Below are 17633 nucleotides of genomic sequence, written 5' to 3'. Positions count from 1 at the left end.
CACACATAGAGAGTAAGAGAGAAAAGAGAAGGAAGAGGTTAGCTAATGGAGCCAGTATTTTCTCTCTCTCCCAGGACAATTACCTCTGACTGGCCCAGACCTCTTCTGGTACTCTTAATTAAGGTGCAGGTACATAGGTTTTTGTGTGAGTGTGTATATACACGAGTGCACCGGGAAGGGTTCCTGCAGTCTTCAGCACTCTGTAGTAGCAATCCGATTAAAGCCCTGCTGCTGTGGGGCCTAGTTGTCCTCCCCTCAGCAAGCCTTCAGCTCACCTTAAAACCCCTTCTACACACTGCCAATCACACATGAAACTGCTGACATCCTCAGCATAAATGCATACACACCTACCTATGTACATACATACATACACACTATTTCGAAAAGAGGTGAGTGTGGCCTCTGAGCTGACCTCTCATCACCCTGGTTGTTGGCAGCCATTATTTTGGCCCCTTGGGGCCTGGCCGACCCTCACTGAGCCCTCTATGCTTTGCTCAGACAACCAACTGTTAAAAGAAAACCAATGGTTGCTCTAGCAGCATTAAGATTCTGCCTAACTTGCCATCACAAACTCATCGATTACGTATTTCATCAGTCTTTACACAATAAATTGCAGTCACATCAGCACAAATTTGCACCTAAATGTGTTTCACTCTACATTCATGACTGCTGGAATACACACAAACGACCAATTAAAAAACAATCACTTTCAGTTGCATAATCAATTTCAAGCTTCACTGATAAATTCACGTAATGAACTCTTACTGACAAATTTACTCAACACTTATTTGGATGCAATGACCTCTGAGAAATCCCACATGGTCTCAACAAAAACACATGGTTTGATAATACTGAAATCCCATCCTGGATTATAAACAAATGTGACTTGGAAAAGATAATCTGCATGATTTGCAGTGAGCTGTGAGACATTCAAGATTTATAAAATCTTGCCACAGTGCAGCAAACTAACCACATACTGCATCCTTTTTCATCAGCATGAACAAAGACAAATCTGCTGCGTAAACTGAAATGTGACTTCACTTTTAGCAAAAGTATGTAGTGTGGGAAAAAAATCAACTGCATTAGTGTGATACAGTGCAAGTCCTAAACAAGCACAATCACACTCTGATGAATAAGACATTTTTAGAAGAAAATAAAAAACAAATGTATTTATTCAGCAAGAGGCAATTTGACCACATTAGGTAGCAATAAGAAAAAAAAAATCAATTGATAACTGGTGGAGGCCACTTTCATTAAATCAATTAAGTGCATTGATAAACATCTTTATTTCCATTACAAGCATTATTACACTGCCAGTGAATTGTAAAGGTGGTAAATACTCAAACTTGATTCTCAAAACCCATGATATAAAATTAGAACTTCAAAACCATTTTTCTCTAAATCTTATTGAGTTCTTATCATATGTTACAGTGTTACATAAATGTCTAACTGTGCATCTCTTAAATATGGTGCACATGCCATCACATTTCTTTTGACATCTCTTCTCACTACAAAGTGGTTTATTTTCCTGTATGGGGCATGATGGGTGCATGATTTTAGGAATAATCTCAGGTCAGTGCGAGCACACAGGGACAGACACACACACACACACACACACACACAAAAAAAAGGTCAGTCAGGAAGTGTAAATTTACTCACCAGCTTGAAATCCTGAATGCTACAAATGAAGTAGGGAGTGTTTGGCCGCCGACTCTCAATGTACACACAATCTGCAAGTGGAAAAAAAAAAGAAGAAAAACAAAATCAGTTTAAAGGAAGATGTTCACATTACCCAAAGCGTTTATGAAGCAGCTTATTTGTGTGCTGTTACCTCTGCTGAAAATACATTTTTCTCCTTGATTCAAATTCAACTGGAATGTGAGTAATAGGATTAGGGACTTTTGGAGAGTTACAAGTTTGCCTTTCCAAAGCAAACATTATGCCCAAGAGGAATTATGTTATTGTTCCAATGCATTTATACACCAGTGAGCAATACTAGATTTTCCCATTTCATCCCCTACTGTTGCTGGTCTATTCATGCTCCTTGTTTATGTCCTCTTAGCTTTAGGTTAGCTTAGCAGTAAAAAAACAAACAAAACAGTGTCCTCTCATTCATTGTTAAAAAATGTTGCCTATTTACATCACAAGTGGTAAAAGCAGCCCTGTTAAATTGATTGTAACTGGTGGTATGGCCAAGTTGTGAAACCTCGTCTCCTTAACAAAAGCATTTACATTGCAAAGGACAACACACGGCCACTTCATTTGAGGAGGAATAGGAAGAGGCAGGGAATACCCAATAGATACTGCTGAGCCTGACACTGTACTTTACAGGAAAAGCCAAGGGTTGAAATTATTACAGAAAAAAAGATTTAAATTCACAAAAGTCAAATTAGCATAATAGTCTCCCCATTCACCTTCGGCTCTTGGCTGAATAACAAATCCAGTGTGAATGATCAAACTGAGCAAAAAAAAAAAATTGATTTCTTTTGGTTTTAATAATAACCCATAAAGCAGTTCTCGCTTGTTCAACAGAAAAACAATGAAAAGCCATTGACACTTAATTGATTTTAAAAAAAATTAAATAAATAATAGATCACACACAGACTAAAAACTGACCTTTTAATCTGATGGAAGTAATGCAACAAGCTCTTTGAATGCTCCCAGGGCTGGTTTTGCTTTCCACTTTGTGCAATGGACCATACAGCTTTTGCTAAGGTTAACACACACACAAGGCTATGAAAATGAGAAGCTACTCTGTTCCAATGTTTTGCTCTCTAAGGTCTGTTTTAAAAAAGCCACCTTGGGTAAGATTTACAGTGACAATACAAACTGCTGGAGCTTATTTCAATAAAACACATGCTGAGCTTTACATATAGAAAGGATAAGCACACTTTTCCCTGACAAAGGTGGTGCAGCTAGCATTTTTTCAGTGACTGACAGTGCCATCATCTGTTATTTATTTGTTTGTGTCAACAGACTTATTGATCTGACTGTGGTTTATCTTACCGTTTGCCGAGGAAACGAGGGGTGGAAAAGATATTAAATGGCTCTGACACCCAAGATGCCTTTTGTAGAGGGGCTGGTGTGTACAAGTACGCCTGTGACATCATGGGCTTTGTTTTTTAAGAGGCACTATGTGTGTGTAACCCCAGGGTGGGCTTGTTATCTGCTGTGGGCTGAATGAGCTGTTCAAAAGGAGGGGGGCTTGCTGGCTCTGAGTGATGCATTATATCTTTCTCACTACTGCCCTCTTCTCGCTTTTTCCCCTCTTCCTCTTTCACTCCCTCCTCTACACCATCCCTGGAAGTCATTTACAAGATAACATGAATGAAAATATCCATCAGTGCTATTGTGTGATTTGTGAGCGACACAGCGTGTGTGTGTGCTGAGAGAGACAGAGAGAAGCGAGTGAGGAGGAGGGAGGGAGTGGAGGAGGGCAGAGAACAAAAGAGACTAATCTGAATGAGATGACATGTTTCGGAGGAGTCAAATCGGTGGAATTAGGGTTTAGTGTCCCTTCACCTCGTCAGCACATTCATTTAGAGAGGCCAGATCTCCGTGTCTACACCCCAGAGCCTATCAACAGGCATAAAGAACAGAAAGCAAGAGTGAAAAAGATAGGTTGTGTAGAGGGAGGAGGGCAGTGATCTAGTTGAATCATTCACAGAAATTCTATTCTTTGAATGTCAGAAGCACATTCTGAATTCATCTTGGGCACAAAGTCTACTACTTCAAGGGCATTACTCTGAAAGCTACTATAACACGAATCTCAATAAATGTGAAAGTTAACACGCAGTTACTGCTTCAGACTCTGCTGTTTGAACAAAACGGAGCCAATGGAGCTTGGGGTGTCGAGTGGGGGGTGGGGGCTGTCGAACCGGGCCACGCGGTTCCTTCGGGTCTGCCTGGCTTGTTAAACATTCCTGCCATTTTGTGCATTTGGAAGAGGGCCTCTTGGTTTAAGTGGAGAAGTGAAAAGGGGAGGGACAAGGGGTTTAGCCGTGGTGGGTGTGTGAATGGGGGGATGGGCAGTTTTTTTTTTGAAGGTATGAAGTGTCTGCTGCTGGATGAATGTAGCCTTCGCTGTAGGAGGGAAAAGCCACAGCAGGGTCTTTGTAGATGAATGCTCTCAGTCCCTCAGCAGCAGTAAGTTTAACTGCTACTATTCGCCCTACAATCGACTACCGACCGCCACGCCACACGGACAAAGAGAGAAAAAGTTCAATACTTAAACACAGAGATAATCATGAAGCTACTGAGCACAGTTTTTTTTTTCTAGACTTGAAAACTTCACTGAAAACTGATCCTGGTCATTGTTTCTCCAATTACATTGTCACTGCTGAGTTCATGCAAAAGAATATTCATTGTTCTAACCTTGGGGTACACGCACACACACAAATCCATTTTCTCAGCTGTAGCTCACTCAGTCAGCCATTCTTTTACAGCTGCCAAGCATGTCTAATCTAAAACATACCTAGCCTCAGCACAAGAGCATTGTTCTACTCTCAGTATCACACAAATAAGATGCAGGCTAATTGGCTGCAGCATTCTAACAGATGGGAGGGGGAGTTCTTAGATAATATCAGCTTGGCTTTATTTTTCAAACCAGCAGCAACAGAAAAGTCACATTGTGAGCACAAGTCATATGCCAATGTTTTGTAAACAGTGATTTAGGGACAGTCTAGGCTGTGGCACGAGATCAACTAAACACAGCAAGGATATAAGCATATTTTAGGCTAAAAGGAAGGTTTATGAAACCAAGAATAGTGTTTGTTTTAGCCATGCTTGCATGTTGTAAGCATTAGCCATGAGGCTGGATGCACCAGCATTGTTAAAGTGCTCAGCTCCAGCTAGCAGAGCACTTTAAACACAAAAATACAGAAGTTCGCACAACGGACGAGGACACCCACTCTCACACAGCACAGGATTCAGGGTTTTATGAAAGGGGACAAAGAAGGTCAAGAAAGACAGAGACTTTGAGAGAAAGGAGAAGACTTGTGTTACCTACTGATCCACCACCAACCACAGTGACTGTGAGGGAGACCAGCTGACTTCCTGTTGGGTTTGGCCGAGTGGGATGGCGTAATAGGCAGTCAAGACCTGAAGGCACGCGGCCACTTGATTCTTGCTCGATTTCCTTCCTTTCTTCTCTTGTTCAATCTCAAAAACTTTACTGTCTTCTCACTGGATAAGCAATGGGAAATACCTGGCAAGCGATACAATCAGCTCTCTACAATAGAGCAGGCCTACAGCTGACTGAGCTCCTAGGGGAGAACAGAGGTTCTTTGACAACACCACCCCCTCCTCCTTTCCTTTCCCTCTCGGCTAGCCCACGCTTTCTCATTTAGCAGTCGGCAGGTGGTTGGATATCACTAAAAAGCCCTTTTCCCAGAGTCTCTGGCGTGGGGAGAGATGGGAGTGCAGAGGTTCTTTTTTTTTTTAAAAATAGATCTCTTCAGTAAGCGACAGGCTAAGGATTCTCACCGCTACAGGGCTTGTCCCTATTGTTAGCTTAACTGGAAACAGAACTGATCGACAGCAAGCCTTTGTAACAGCGAAGATTTGATAATGATAATAATAATAATAATAATAATTAAATTGAGCACTGGCGTATAGTGTCTTGGCTCTGGAATAACAATCCTACATTTTACTGGGTTTTCAACTGGATCTACAGTAAAAACACAATTCAAACACTATGCTGCAGAAAAATAGTCACTGCAAATTTAGATAGGGTTCAATGGTAAGTATGTCAGACTCTCAAGGTTTGGCTCATAATACAAAATATAAAGGATCAGCTGGTAAGTCAGCTAAGCCCCTACACCTGCTAAAATTATATTTTACAATATTCAGTATTATTACTTTTCTAAGATTGCACTATTAAAAATGTGTAAAGTAGGTGACAGACAATTTGAATCCGCTGCATTTAAAACCTTTAAAACCTAATGTGGTTAACAAATGTCAGCATGTGCACTGATACTAATATTGTGCGTGTGTAGCATTAATGACACAGCTGACATTTTGAGAATGGCAAACCAAACTCATTGCAAATATAAAGACAACGACAGCTTTGTGGGACTGCCAACAGTTAGTCCCGGATTTAAAGAGGGGAGAGAGGGAGGGCTGATTATTCAGCGCTACGTATGTGTGTCAGACACTTTCTGCACAACCTACAGTGCATGACACATACAGTGATAAACAAACACACACACACCAGAGTTGTGTGGCGGCTATGGCAAGAAGGGCCAGCTGTCCACATTATAAACCCCACCAACAATCCCACTAAAAAGAACTTTTCTTCAGACTAGCATTTGATGTTTTTATATTACACACTGCACTCAGACAAACCTACAACTTTTAATTTAAAAAATGCTTATATTTATTGTCCCTGAAACTCAGTTGCAGCCATGTTGTGTGACAGGAACCAAGGTAGGCAGACAGAGGAAATGGGAGTCAGGTGGTTTCCATTAGCTCTCTGCATTTTAAACAGACAAGCCAGCCAGTTAGGAAGGAAGGAAGGAAGGAGACGTGCCATGGCAGCCGGCCACCTGCAGTGCCATGCAGAGTCCTGCTATATTGAAAAGAAGTGATGAGCAATTATCCTGACTTTTATTTTTTTATTGTTTTTTGGAGGCTGCCGACATTATCCAGACTATATCCTTAGAGCCACTAGTGCAATGTCCGTATCATGTGTGTGAGCTTGTGTGTGCACCATGCTGCTCTGTTCCGAATCATCGGGAGCATCAATACCAATCAAGTGGTCGTGTTGATGACATGTCTCACTTGACTGTGGTTGTATTAGAGTGATAGAAGTTTATTAGATCGATGCGTGTTTTCGATGTGCTGTAAATGAAAGTTTCTCACAGATTAAGTTTTATACGAAGTTGTGCTTCCTGTGCACAGTGATCGCTCGTGGAAATAGAGTAGATTTTCACACGTGAGGAGGCTTCTTACTAGGGCAATCTCCATCAGGGAGGTATATGTCAGAAAAGTCACACCAGATAACGTCTGAGGCTGAATTCTCATTACATTGTCTTGAGTATGTGTGTGAAACAGGCTTGTTGTGACTATTAAAGTGAGCTTTTGTGTGTTGCAGAAGGTTGTTTTGAGAGCTAGGAACAGTGTTCTATAACTGTTGAAAGTGTTCTTTGTGACTCTGTTAGTGCTTGAATGCATACGTTATATAGTACACTTGTGAGTGTGCACATACAGTATATTGGTTGTACTCTCCGTGTACTGATAAAATGCATGTATGCTTCTACGGTCTCTCCTATTGATTACTCATTGCAGTGTGTATAATCTCTGGAGAGAGAACCTATAATCTGAAGGGGGGGCTTGGGGGGTTCTGGATGAGTGTACAGAACAGGCTCTGGAGGTGTCTGGCCCAGCCTGGGGAAATGGCGAAAGCTCAGCCACAGGGCACTGATCGATTTGGCACGTCTGCTCACACTGAGTCAGGCTGTTGAACCCAGCAGCTAACCATACAAATGGCCCAGGACACAGTCTGCTGGCCTTCACCAAAGACCATCTTCCATACTTTTTAAACAGCAGCAGAGCTAGAGCTAGCTGCAGGCCCACCTATTGCCCCACTGCATATCTCCTTTCCCATCCAATCGATGCGCACTACGCTGCTAGAACCCTTCTTCAAGGTATATTAAGCCTAAGTAGAGAGATTGAAGGGTGGCTGAAGATTGGTAGTGTGCAGACGGTTTCAGTACCAGTTATATCTTATGTGAAGACATGGATGGGTACCTTTCTTAAGCTCCCTATGACAAAAACATTCAAAACAGTGTTTAGATTTATGATCTCTGGTTTCTGTATTGCTTTCCATTACAATTTCTTCCCTTTACCCATGTCTTGGGCATTGTAAATCATTCTCAGAGGGTGGTCAATTTTACATATTGTGTGTCACACGATGTCTATAAAGGGATAAATATAAAGTAAATATAAATATAAAGTAAAGCATAATCCATTGCAAGCTTTGTGGCTACCCAAGATGCACACATCAAACCTGATTGCAAGACTGTTCCCAATGACCAAACAGGAAGCGAAACACACACCCAGGGATTATCACTTGAAAAATAAACAGAGGAGACAGCAGGAGGTCCGTGGCTGTGGTGGAGGATGTTACATCAAGACAATACAGGGTAAAAGACAAACTAGTGGGACAAATCCTGGCTCATCCCTAATCCAAACCCATCTAACAGTTACAGTGTCGTACGGGGAGACCAGGTTGTGACATTTGTATTATATATTCAGCAAGGTTAATGAACTGAGCTGGTGAGTTTGTTTATATGCCTTTTGAATGTTTCAATGCTGTGACTGATCGCTTCCGTTTTTATTTTATTTTTCACCCCCAGACGGCTCTGCCCCACCCTCTTTCCCACTCCTCTGCATGGTTGACTATAAGTCAAAGCGTCAGTGCTCTCTCTATTAAATATGAAATGTAGAGCTTAAAAAAATAAAAAAATAAAAGGCATCAATGGAGTGTGCTGCAAAGCATTAGAAAACAGAAATTGAGAGTAAACAACAAGAGCACATTGGTTTAATGTCACTGCTTGGCTGAGGATCTCCACTGATACCAGTACAGAGATTACACAGCCAGACAAAAAGTGCCATCTGGCTGTTTCAAGAGCTCTTTGAAGTTGTCTCTTTAGTGACTGAACAGAAAAGGAATGGCTAAGGGTTTGTGTGAACGTGTGTAGGGGTACAAAGTTAAAGGAGAAGATAACCACATCGGGTGTAATTTCCTACATCTTCCCATACATCTTCCCATTAAATATCCAAGCAACATGGGCTGCCCACGAACTACTTGACCTTTTGCTAGCAGCTAGAAAAAATAGAAGACATGGCTGCAATGATTTATTTGCAAGAAAATGGCAGTGAGCAGGAGAGAGAGAGAGAGAGAGAGAGAGAGAGAGAGAGAGAGAGAGAGAGAGAGAGAGAGAGAGAGAGAGAGAAGAGAGAGAGAGAGAGAGAGAGAGAGAGAGAGAGAGAGAGAGAGAGAGAGAGAGAGAGAGAGAGACTACACCACACACACTACAGGTAGGCTGTAGTGTGTGCGACAGTGTTGACTTTCCGACTTCTATTACAGCCAATTTATAAACAGCAAGTGAAAGAGAGGCCATGTTTACAGCTGTGGAAAAGGTTAGTTTCCTTTTTAGCTTCATTCATTCAACATAATAAAGGCAATAAAGACACTATACAACATAAAAAAATTTCAGAAAACTACCTTTCAGCCACAGAGGAAATATTTTTGTCAGATGGTGATCAGAAGGTGTTGGGATAAAACCATTATTAAGACTGCCATCACTATCACATCATCTAGTGAAGCTGCGCTAAAGACAAAGAACTTAGAGGGTCAACTTGAAATTGCATGTATGAAGCCTCACACTTTAGTCTCTAGTACTTCTGCTGTTGTGGTTTTTACTGAAATCCATCAGCAGCGTTTTGCAACACAGATGAGTAATACAATCAATGAGCAATTAAAAATAGATCATAATTCTGAAAACAAACTTGTCGAGAACAAATTATTACAGTATAAGTAAATGCGTGACGTGCAATGTTAATAAGGTGGGGCTATTATTATTGCTCAAAGTGCACAATTGTGGATTAATGTTGGAAACTAAACCGGACAACAACTTACCCCCCAGGTCTGTAAACAATATCATCTTCCGTGATAAAGGACGTGATTTCTCCGTTCTCTGTGCGCTCATAGCGTGATTTCTTCTTAGGAGTCTTCTTCTTGCCCTTCTTGCCAGCCTCTTCAGCCGTCCCACTACCACCACCTGTGCTGCCGTTGTCGTTATCCTCATCTTCGCTGTGCTCACTCTCTGCATAGTTCTTGGCACCACCCTCCAACGTACAGCTACGTCTGGGCCTGGAGCTCTCACTCTCTCGATCGCCCCGGTCGCCGTCCTGCCGGCGGGATTTGCCAGCCTCTCTTTTGTCCCGGTCCTGTCCCGCTCTTTCTCTCTCTCCTTTTCTTTGTCGGGCCGTCATGATCCGCCACGTGCCTTCCTCAGTCCTCTCACGGCTGGGCCTCCGTGAAAGGTAGACTGTGAGCCTGGGCTTCAGTCTTCTGAATTTACCAGTCAAATCCAGGGAAAATTTGGCCACACCAACTACCCCAGTGTTTCAGAGAAGCTATGGAGAAAAAGAAAAGAATGTACGTAAGTATATGTCAATAACCATATTGCTAAAAGTACAGAAAGTAAAAAGTATGGTTTTGTCCTAGAGGAAATATTTTGTGTGGTAGAAATAGAACATTAGTTTGTAGAAATCAGGACGCTGTACTGACTTTCTCAACATCACAGTAACTCCTGGCACTCCACTACACAATCATGTATACTCTCGAAACTAATGGGTAGGTTCATCAAAAAAAGGAACCTCTTCCTGCTTAAACACATTTCCATTGTTTCAAAAAGGCAGTAAAACAGAGTTATTAAAGGTGAATAAAAAAGTGAAAGTAGAACGACGGGTACTGCATGAGTAGTACACTGTAAAATAATAAGCTAAAGGGTAGTTATAACTTAATAAGCATTTAAAAAAAATAGCAATACAATGAAGATGAGGTTTGCTGATAGTAGAAATCCTCAGAGACAATGTGTCGTGGGACTCTTTCATAAGACGCAGCTTGTCTTGCAGTGCCACAGGGGAAGACATGGCTTACAGTAAAGCTCAATAATAGAGTTAACTGGCTATCTTCACTGCAGACCATCTGTAATAACAACAGGCACAATTTCACTCATTTGTGCATGTCTGTGTACTCTGGCTTACTGGATTGCCCACTACCCTAACTCTCTGCACTGGCTGACAGTCACCACTGTGTTTAATGAGAAATGACAGCTATGGAGGGAAAGCACAGCAATCCACTGGGTAAGGAAAAGAAAGAGGCTGAGCCAGTCATTTGCTATGCCCAGTCCACTACCATTTTCAGCTATCGCTGCTTACTCAGAAAGAGTCCGGTTATTACTTTCTCATGTGATAATGAAATTCTCTATAAACAGTTAAGTGGGCAAAGCTGAAGCAGCATGCTGTGTGTACTACACTGCCCCCTTTACAGTGTGCCTACAAAGAAGGCTTCTCATTTGCTGCCAGTGTTTGCCCCCTCCACTTCCATCGCAAAAAATTAACTAGAAGTAGTTATGTCCTCCAGAGGGAAGAGACCCGGCAATCAGTGCCTGCATTGCCTTGGTCATGATAGTACGGTGGGGTGAAAACTGAAAACTGAAAAAAAAAGTGAAAACTGTGGCGACAATGAAAAATTGAGTTTAAGAAAGGTTAAGAAAATGGAAAAACATATGCAGCATGTCTGTAAGTGGACATATGCTTATTGACACAGATAATGAGTATGACAGGTGAGGGGAAGATTGAAGAAAGGCTTCTATAAGGCACTCAATAACACACACACAGACACACAGACACAGACACACACAAATATACAATGAAGTGCGTTTGACAACAGAGCTCCTGAGCAGCGGGTGCTGTCATTTCATGAGCAGATACCAACTGACAGGGCAGCTGCTCTTGTCGTCGGCTTCAACACAAACACCGGGTCTGATTAAACCACAGCCTCGTCACAGCCCCATTAATCACCTAATGATGAGTTACCACGGCAACCACTGGGCTCCCAGCATATACACACACACACACACACACACACACACAAGAAAACATTAGTGCACACCAAAACGTGAGAGCTCAGTAGTCTTAATGCACGTGCGGAGAAGGATGCACGCACACCTATATTGGCATGCCAAACTACATACTGTACTTACTATTATTCACTTTTGTGTTCATATCTGCCACCATGTCTTCGACATATGAGGAGCATGGTCGCCACACATGTTCCACAAATTGATTTGGCATCAGTTTTTACAGCGGATGCATTGCTTGCCGGAACCCTTCCATTTTTGTCCAGGCTCTGGGCTGGCACCAAGATGGACCTTGGTGGCTGGGCAGGGCAACGTTCCCGTGGCCTTTTGTATCCCAATCTAATGCTTTACCCATTGAGCCACCAGACCCCGAGCATGAAAACACTGATAAAGGTACCATTTGATAGCATAGCTCTAATCCTGGGGCGGGCTAGAATTGTGTATAATCTAAACAGGTCTTCTCACGTCTAATCACTAGCAGAAGCCTATTCCACTGAAACCAACAAGGAATCTGAACTGCGGCAAATGGAAGACTGGTTCATCTTCTTTTGATGGTGTAGGCAGTCATAAGCCTCTAACTGTATCTTTACAATCTTGGTGCATCTGCAAACACTTTACCACAGTCTGAATTCTGTGTCTCCAATTACCATGCTGACGTTAATAAAAATACAAAAGTCAGAAAGACATCTACTTTCATACATTTAATTCTGTTAAAACATTTACTAGTCAATTAATGTACTAATGTTTAATTTGTTGCACGTCAGTTGTGGAAGTTTGATGTACATGAAAGAGCAATGTGAAATTAACTAAATGAGTGAGTAGAAAGGAGTGAAAAAACAAAAGTGTGGCTTAAAAAAAAGATCATAATGTACTGATAGCTGAGCGATACAAGAAAAAGACATTAGGGAGAAAGAAGGTAAGGGATTAAGTCCTCTACCCACTACCCACGAAACAAAACTAAGCACTTCGTTTCCTGGGTAGTGGGTAGAGGACTTGTTCCCTTGCTTTCTTTCTCCATGCAGCTAATGAATAATGCTGCTAAGGGGCAGGTGAGGTTTGGAGCTATTACACATCAATCACTGGGCCAGGACCCTTTGAAAGATACCAGCTGTCTTAATGGAAAAGAAAAGGAGGGGGGCAGTGGCTAGAGAGGGGGGTTGAGGGGGTCCAAGCCAACAGCTCCTAATTCAACATTTACATTATTGCAATGGAGTCAAGGGCTAGCAGCCAGCATGGCCCCACTCAAATATATTTCTCCTTTCTGTGCCTGTTTAAATGAGACCTCTCGTCTGAAAAAAAAAAAACACACAGTTTGTGGCTCAATTAACACATCATCCACAACAATGGCAACACAGCAGGTTTATGTTACCAAACTCGTTTTTTTCCTCTGTCTCTACCAAACAGCCTTTTAAAAACCCATGTTTATTCATTCCACTCACTCCCACATTTACCCAAATCCATGCTCATCTCTGTAGTTTCAATCAAAACCTGTCTAAGGATAAACATCCAAATTATCATGGTTTGCTTGAGAACCTACACAGCATGATAAAGCTGTGGGATTTCTTTTTTAGTCCACTTAATTTTAGTAATTGATTATCTTGGATTATAATTGTCCAAAAGCTGGATATTTATACATAGAGCGTTTTATGTATCAAATAATAGAGAGACTAAGATTTTTGACATTTAAATAAAAAAAACAATATCTGAAGAGAGCAGAGAGAATACAGTTTTGGGAGAGAAAGGCAGAAAAGTTATTCATGGTATATTCAGCTGGAGAATTATGAAGTTGCAAAATGTGATTGGCAAGGATTTAAGGCCAGCTTTGCAAAGGGATTGAATGAAATACTCACATGAATACAGATTAGAGGAGAACAAGGTTAGCATGAAAATACACAGGGTTATTAACAATGAGGGTAACTCAAATTGATTTGAACAAACCATCCAGATCGTCAGAAGTGCAGAGATCCCTGCGCTGGTGTTGCCGAGAAGCAGCAGGCTTTCGTCAGGTTCAACCCATTACTCAGTGCGATCTAATCTAAGGTGCAATCCAAGCCCCCTTCTAACAACAGTACAATAAAAGGCTCAGCTGTAGGTGGGGGGGCTTTATAGTGGATTCTCCCTGGTCTATGCACCCCTGCTTTGCCTTACCTAGTGCAATCATGGCATGGTTTATTCTCTTATGTCCTCTCTGTTTTAGTTAATGTTGGCAGAGCAAAGACACTTAGTGAATTGAAAAACAACTGGAGCAGACGAGTACAAACGTCCTTTTTCTCTGTGTTAAAGCTGTGCTCACAAAGCCTCTATTTTTAACCAGCATCCGGCATTAGTGTAGTAGGTAAAAGCCATGTTTGATAAAAGATAGCTTTGGGGCTTTCCAACATGAACATGAGACTTCCATGGTTATAAGTGAAGCACTGCTGCACAAGTACAGATTTGCATGCTCAATGACACAATGGGGAACTTAATAACCATCATTGTCTAAAAATATTAAACAAGACAATGCTGACAATAGCATTCAGTGTTTTATTTTATTAATGCAAATGGAAAAATAACCAGATAAATTCTCTGTCCACATAAGGATCTGACTGTGTGCTCTACAGTGTCTAAGCCTCTAGTCCATTTTTAAAAGACGGTAAGAATCCTCCCTCAGTTCCCGTTTGTGTCCCATCTGTGAGGGCTCCAAATGGCCCCGAGGGGGCCGCTACACAATCCAAGATGTCCATTATCTACAGCGTCTGTGAGCAGGACTTCAGTTTACAGCCCAATACCAGATACTTCAACAAACCGTCACTCTGTGTGTGTGCCACGTTTTTCTGTCTGGAGCAAAGCTAAAAGCCATTTCAGCAGCTCTGACTGCTTCACGAGGCATGATGTTTTGACACAGCTCCTGAGGGAAATGCCACGGTTGTCCATTGTCACCCTCTCTCTCTCTCTCCTATAAAATGAGACACTCATGAGAAATGTAATTGTAAGCCGGTCAGTAACAGACCTCTTTCAAAGTGTCATTGATAAGAGAAGCAGGAGAATTTGAGGTATGAAACGCCAGACAGGGCTATCATGAATGTGACTCTTAATTGAGTTTCCCTGTAGATCTTTGAGCTGCTTTTTGTAGCATGAATAATGTCCCTGATTTGAACACATATCGAGTGTCTTTCAGCTCTGGAGAGGCACTAAGGGCTCAATTTTTTGGTGAATTATACTGTTGTAATGGAAATGTACCCAAAGGTTAAGTTGGGGTCAGGAGAGGTATAAATACACACTAGGGACCCATTCCAAGAAAATACTTTCAAAAAAAAAAATATACAACATAAATGTGTCTTCAAACATGTAAGTCTACAAAATGGAGGAGAGCTCTATCACTTTTTGGTGAGAATGAAATGAGCTACATGATATTTTCTCAATCAGATGTGTAGGAAAAAGATTCACAGGAAAAGGAAAAAAAAAGGTCTTCTGTTTAAATGAGAGGGCTCTTGAGATTTTATTATTTGAGCACTCAATCATGAACCACTGATATTCTGCAATCAAATATTCCCCACTATTCCTTCAAGATCAGTTTAACGATCCTATCTTTCAGTTCAACTCCAACTGGTAGCCTAAAATGAGTGTGGGAGAAAAGGAAATGTTTTCATATGACTGTCCTACATACTCCAGCTAGTCTAATCATTATGGCACAAAAAAATGACATGCCCACATACAGGAAAAAACAACAAATAGGTTAGACTGACACATAAGAGAGCTCTGAGGTCTCAGATTGACAATGCAGACCAACACCGACAGATGTCTTTAAAAAAAAAAAAAACTTCCAAAAACAAAGCCATTAGGTTATCACACAAAATCCAGTTTATGGCCTAAATTGTTAAGCTATGTAGGGGAAACTCTGCTCAATCCTTGAACAGATGGTCCTTGAGTGTGTGTGTGTGTGTGTGTGTGTGTGTGTGGGTGTGTTTGGGGGGGGGGGGGGTCTCCCTTTTCAATGCCCCATAATAATCCAAGCCAACCTCTAGATAATTGGTGATGGTATTAATTCTTATTAGGAAGGGCTATGATTTCATGCGCCTCTCCTTTAACCACCAACTGCAATCCAACCAACCAACCATCGTGAGACTGCCATTCTAAACAAGATAACGTAAAGGGTTTATCATCCCCTAGGCATTACATCCCCTTTTGTTTGTGGCCGCACATTTGAATTTCAGCCTTCTTGCAAACAGAGGTATACCTCACAAGGAAGCATATTAGTGCGTCAAATAGACACTGTTCTGGTTGTTGTGTATATTAAAGAAAAGGAACACCTTTAGAAAGCAGTCAGCAGGGGAGATGACTAAGGGCATGGAATATTCTGTGCCGTATTCAGCCTTGTCATCCAGCATCTCAGTCACACAGGTCATTGATCCTAGGCAGAGGGGAAAGTATCCTTTGTGATGTGCATAATAATGTGAATCATGAGTCTGTGAGTCCTCCAGACAGCTACTTATGCCTCTTTAACTATAGGCAGAAATAGGCTGTGTTGTAAATATTACCTGATACTAGACGTAAGTTTTTTCTCATTTATAAAACAAATTAATAAATAAAAGGCTAGAGTGAAGTAGCCATGAGGGATGCAGACACTGCTGGAACAAGCAGAATCAGAGCCCAGAGCTCTCATAAAACATGCAATGTCTGTACCATTTTAGTGAACTCTGCCACAAACAAACAGGACACACACACAGGCTGCAAATACACATAATTAATTTTAAAGAGTCTGAAGTAGTGAGACCTGTCTTGTTTATCACCTGGATTACAAGTGAATGTTTAGGTCTTTGCCTACACATCAGCTACAAAGAGAAACTATTTTCCAAAAACATTGAACACAGGGACATAGAACAAGAGGCTTTTTGAAAATATGTAAATAGAGGCTAAATATTACAGAATGCACAGTAGTGATCCACAGAATAAATCTTGCCTGTTCATTTGTAAAATGGAGACTTGATTCCTAACTGACAGTGTACTATCCCTTCAGCAAACACAATCTGCATATTTTCATATTTCCAAAAACCAAAAAACTGCAATTTATTGGATTAAACATTGGATCCTTTACTATACAACAACAGTGGCATTACAGATATTACCCAATATAGCTAAGCATAGCAAAAGGTGAACTGAGTTGGCTGAGAGGCTGGGTTGCTGTGAATAAGCCTCAGATATTCTTGGAATGTTAATGTTAGGCTTTGACCATGGTAGTCTCAGCAACTTCTCTCGTCAGTAAGCCATTAATGAAAATGAAAATAGTGCTTAGACTAGCCTGTGCCTATAACACTCACACAAAAACACACGGACGCAAATACGGGCTCTGCCATGAATTCTATTTTTACAAGATTATAATTTCTCAATTTTTAAGTTGAATCTTTCAGAAAGGTGATAACACATTTAATAAAAAATCCATTCTACTATGTTTTTATTATTGAGGTCAAAGTGGGTACTGAAGTCAGACTGGAGTGCATTAAAAGAATATGTGGTTCTGATGTTTTGGCTGGCATATTTAAAACTGACGAGGGGGTAAAGAAAATTGGAACCACTTCTTTTTATAATGCTCTACAGTACGACTGTAAAACCAGAATTCATGGCAGAGCCACTGAATTGGATTGCATATAATTGCACAAGTGTACTTAATGTTGTGGCCGATGTGTGTGTATATGTAAGGGCAGTGGTTGGGTTGGTGGCCAAACCCTCAGATCAGCAGGACTGAATCAGGTCAACACCACTGTGATGCCCTTGAACAATACCCTTAATCCCAATGGATCTGGTGTGTGTCATTGTGTTGAAAGGTAGCCTAGATATAGTAGAAGTACAGTATATGTTGTTATATGTTGAGAGTTTGTTTATACTGCTATACAACTTTTTTACATAGTACATTACAATAAGTAATCCTGCTTAGGGAATCTAGTCTCTAGTGCTTCTACCATCACAGTCTTATTGGATATCTAGTAGGGCAGGTTTGTGGAG

The 17633-nt window shown here is 41.2% G+C and overlaps 1 protein-coding gene across 6 annotated transcripts in view; it reads right to left on the bottom strand.

Annotated features, from left to right (window-relative positions):
* The window catches only part of rerea (arginine-glutamic acid dipeptide (RE) repeats a), a 121464-nt gene that overhangs the window by 63499 nt on the left and 40332 nt on the right, over window positions 1-17633 (bottom strand). For all 6 annotated transcript variants that reach the window (XM_067528557.1, XM_067528558.1, XM_067528560.1 and 3 more), the window contains exons 2-3: window positions 9646-10143; window positions 1660-1731 (exon numbers count right to left, since the gene is read on the bottom strand). In XM_067528557.1, the coding sequence (XP_067384658.1) occupies window positions 1660-1731; window positions 9646-9999 (426 nt within the window). In that variant the 5' untranslated portion in view covers window positions 10000-10143. The remainder of the gene's footprint in view (window positions 1-1659; window positions 1732-9645; window positions 10144-17633) is intronic.

The sequence above is a fragment of the Channa argus genome, chromosome 13, assembly GCF_033026475.1.
Source record: "Channa argus isolate prfri chromosome 13, Channa argus male v1.0, whole genome shotgun sequence".
Lineage (NCBI taxonomy): Eukaryota > Metazoa > Chordata > Actinopteri > Anabantiformes > Channidae > Channa > Channa argus.
The sequence above is the reverse complement of the archived record's forward strand: the minus strand, read 5'-3'. Positions and strand labels throughout refer to the sequence as shown.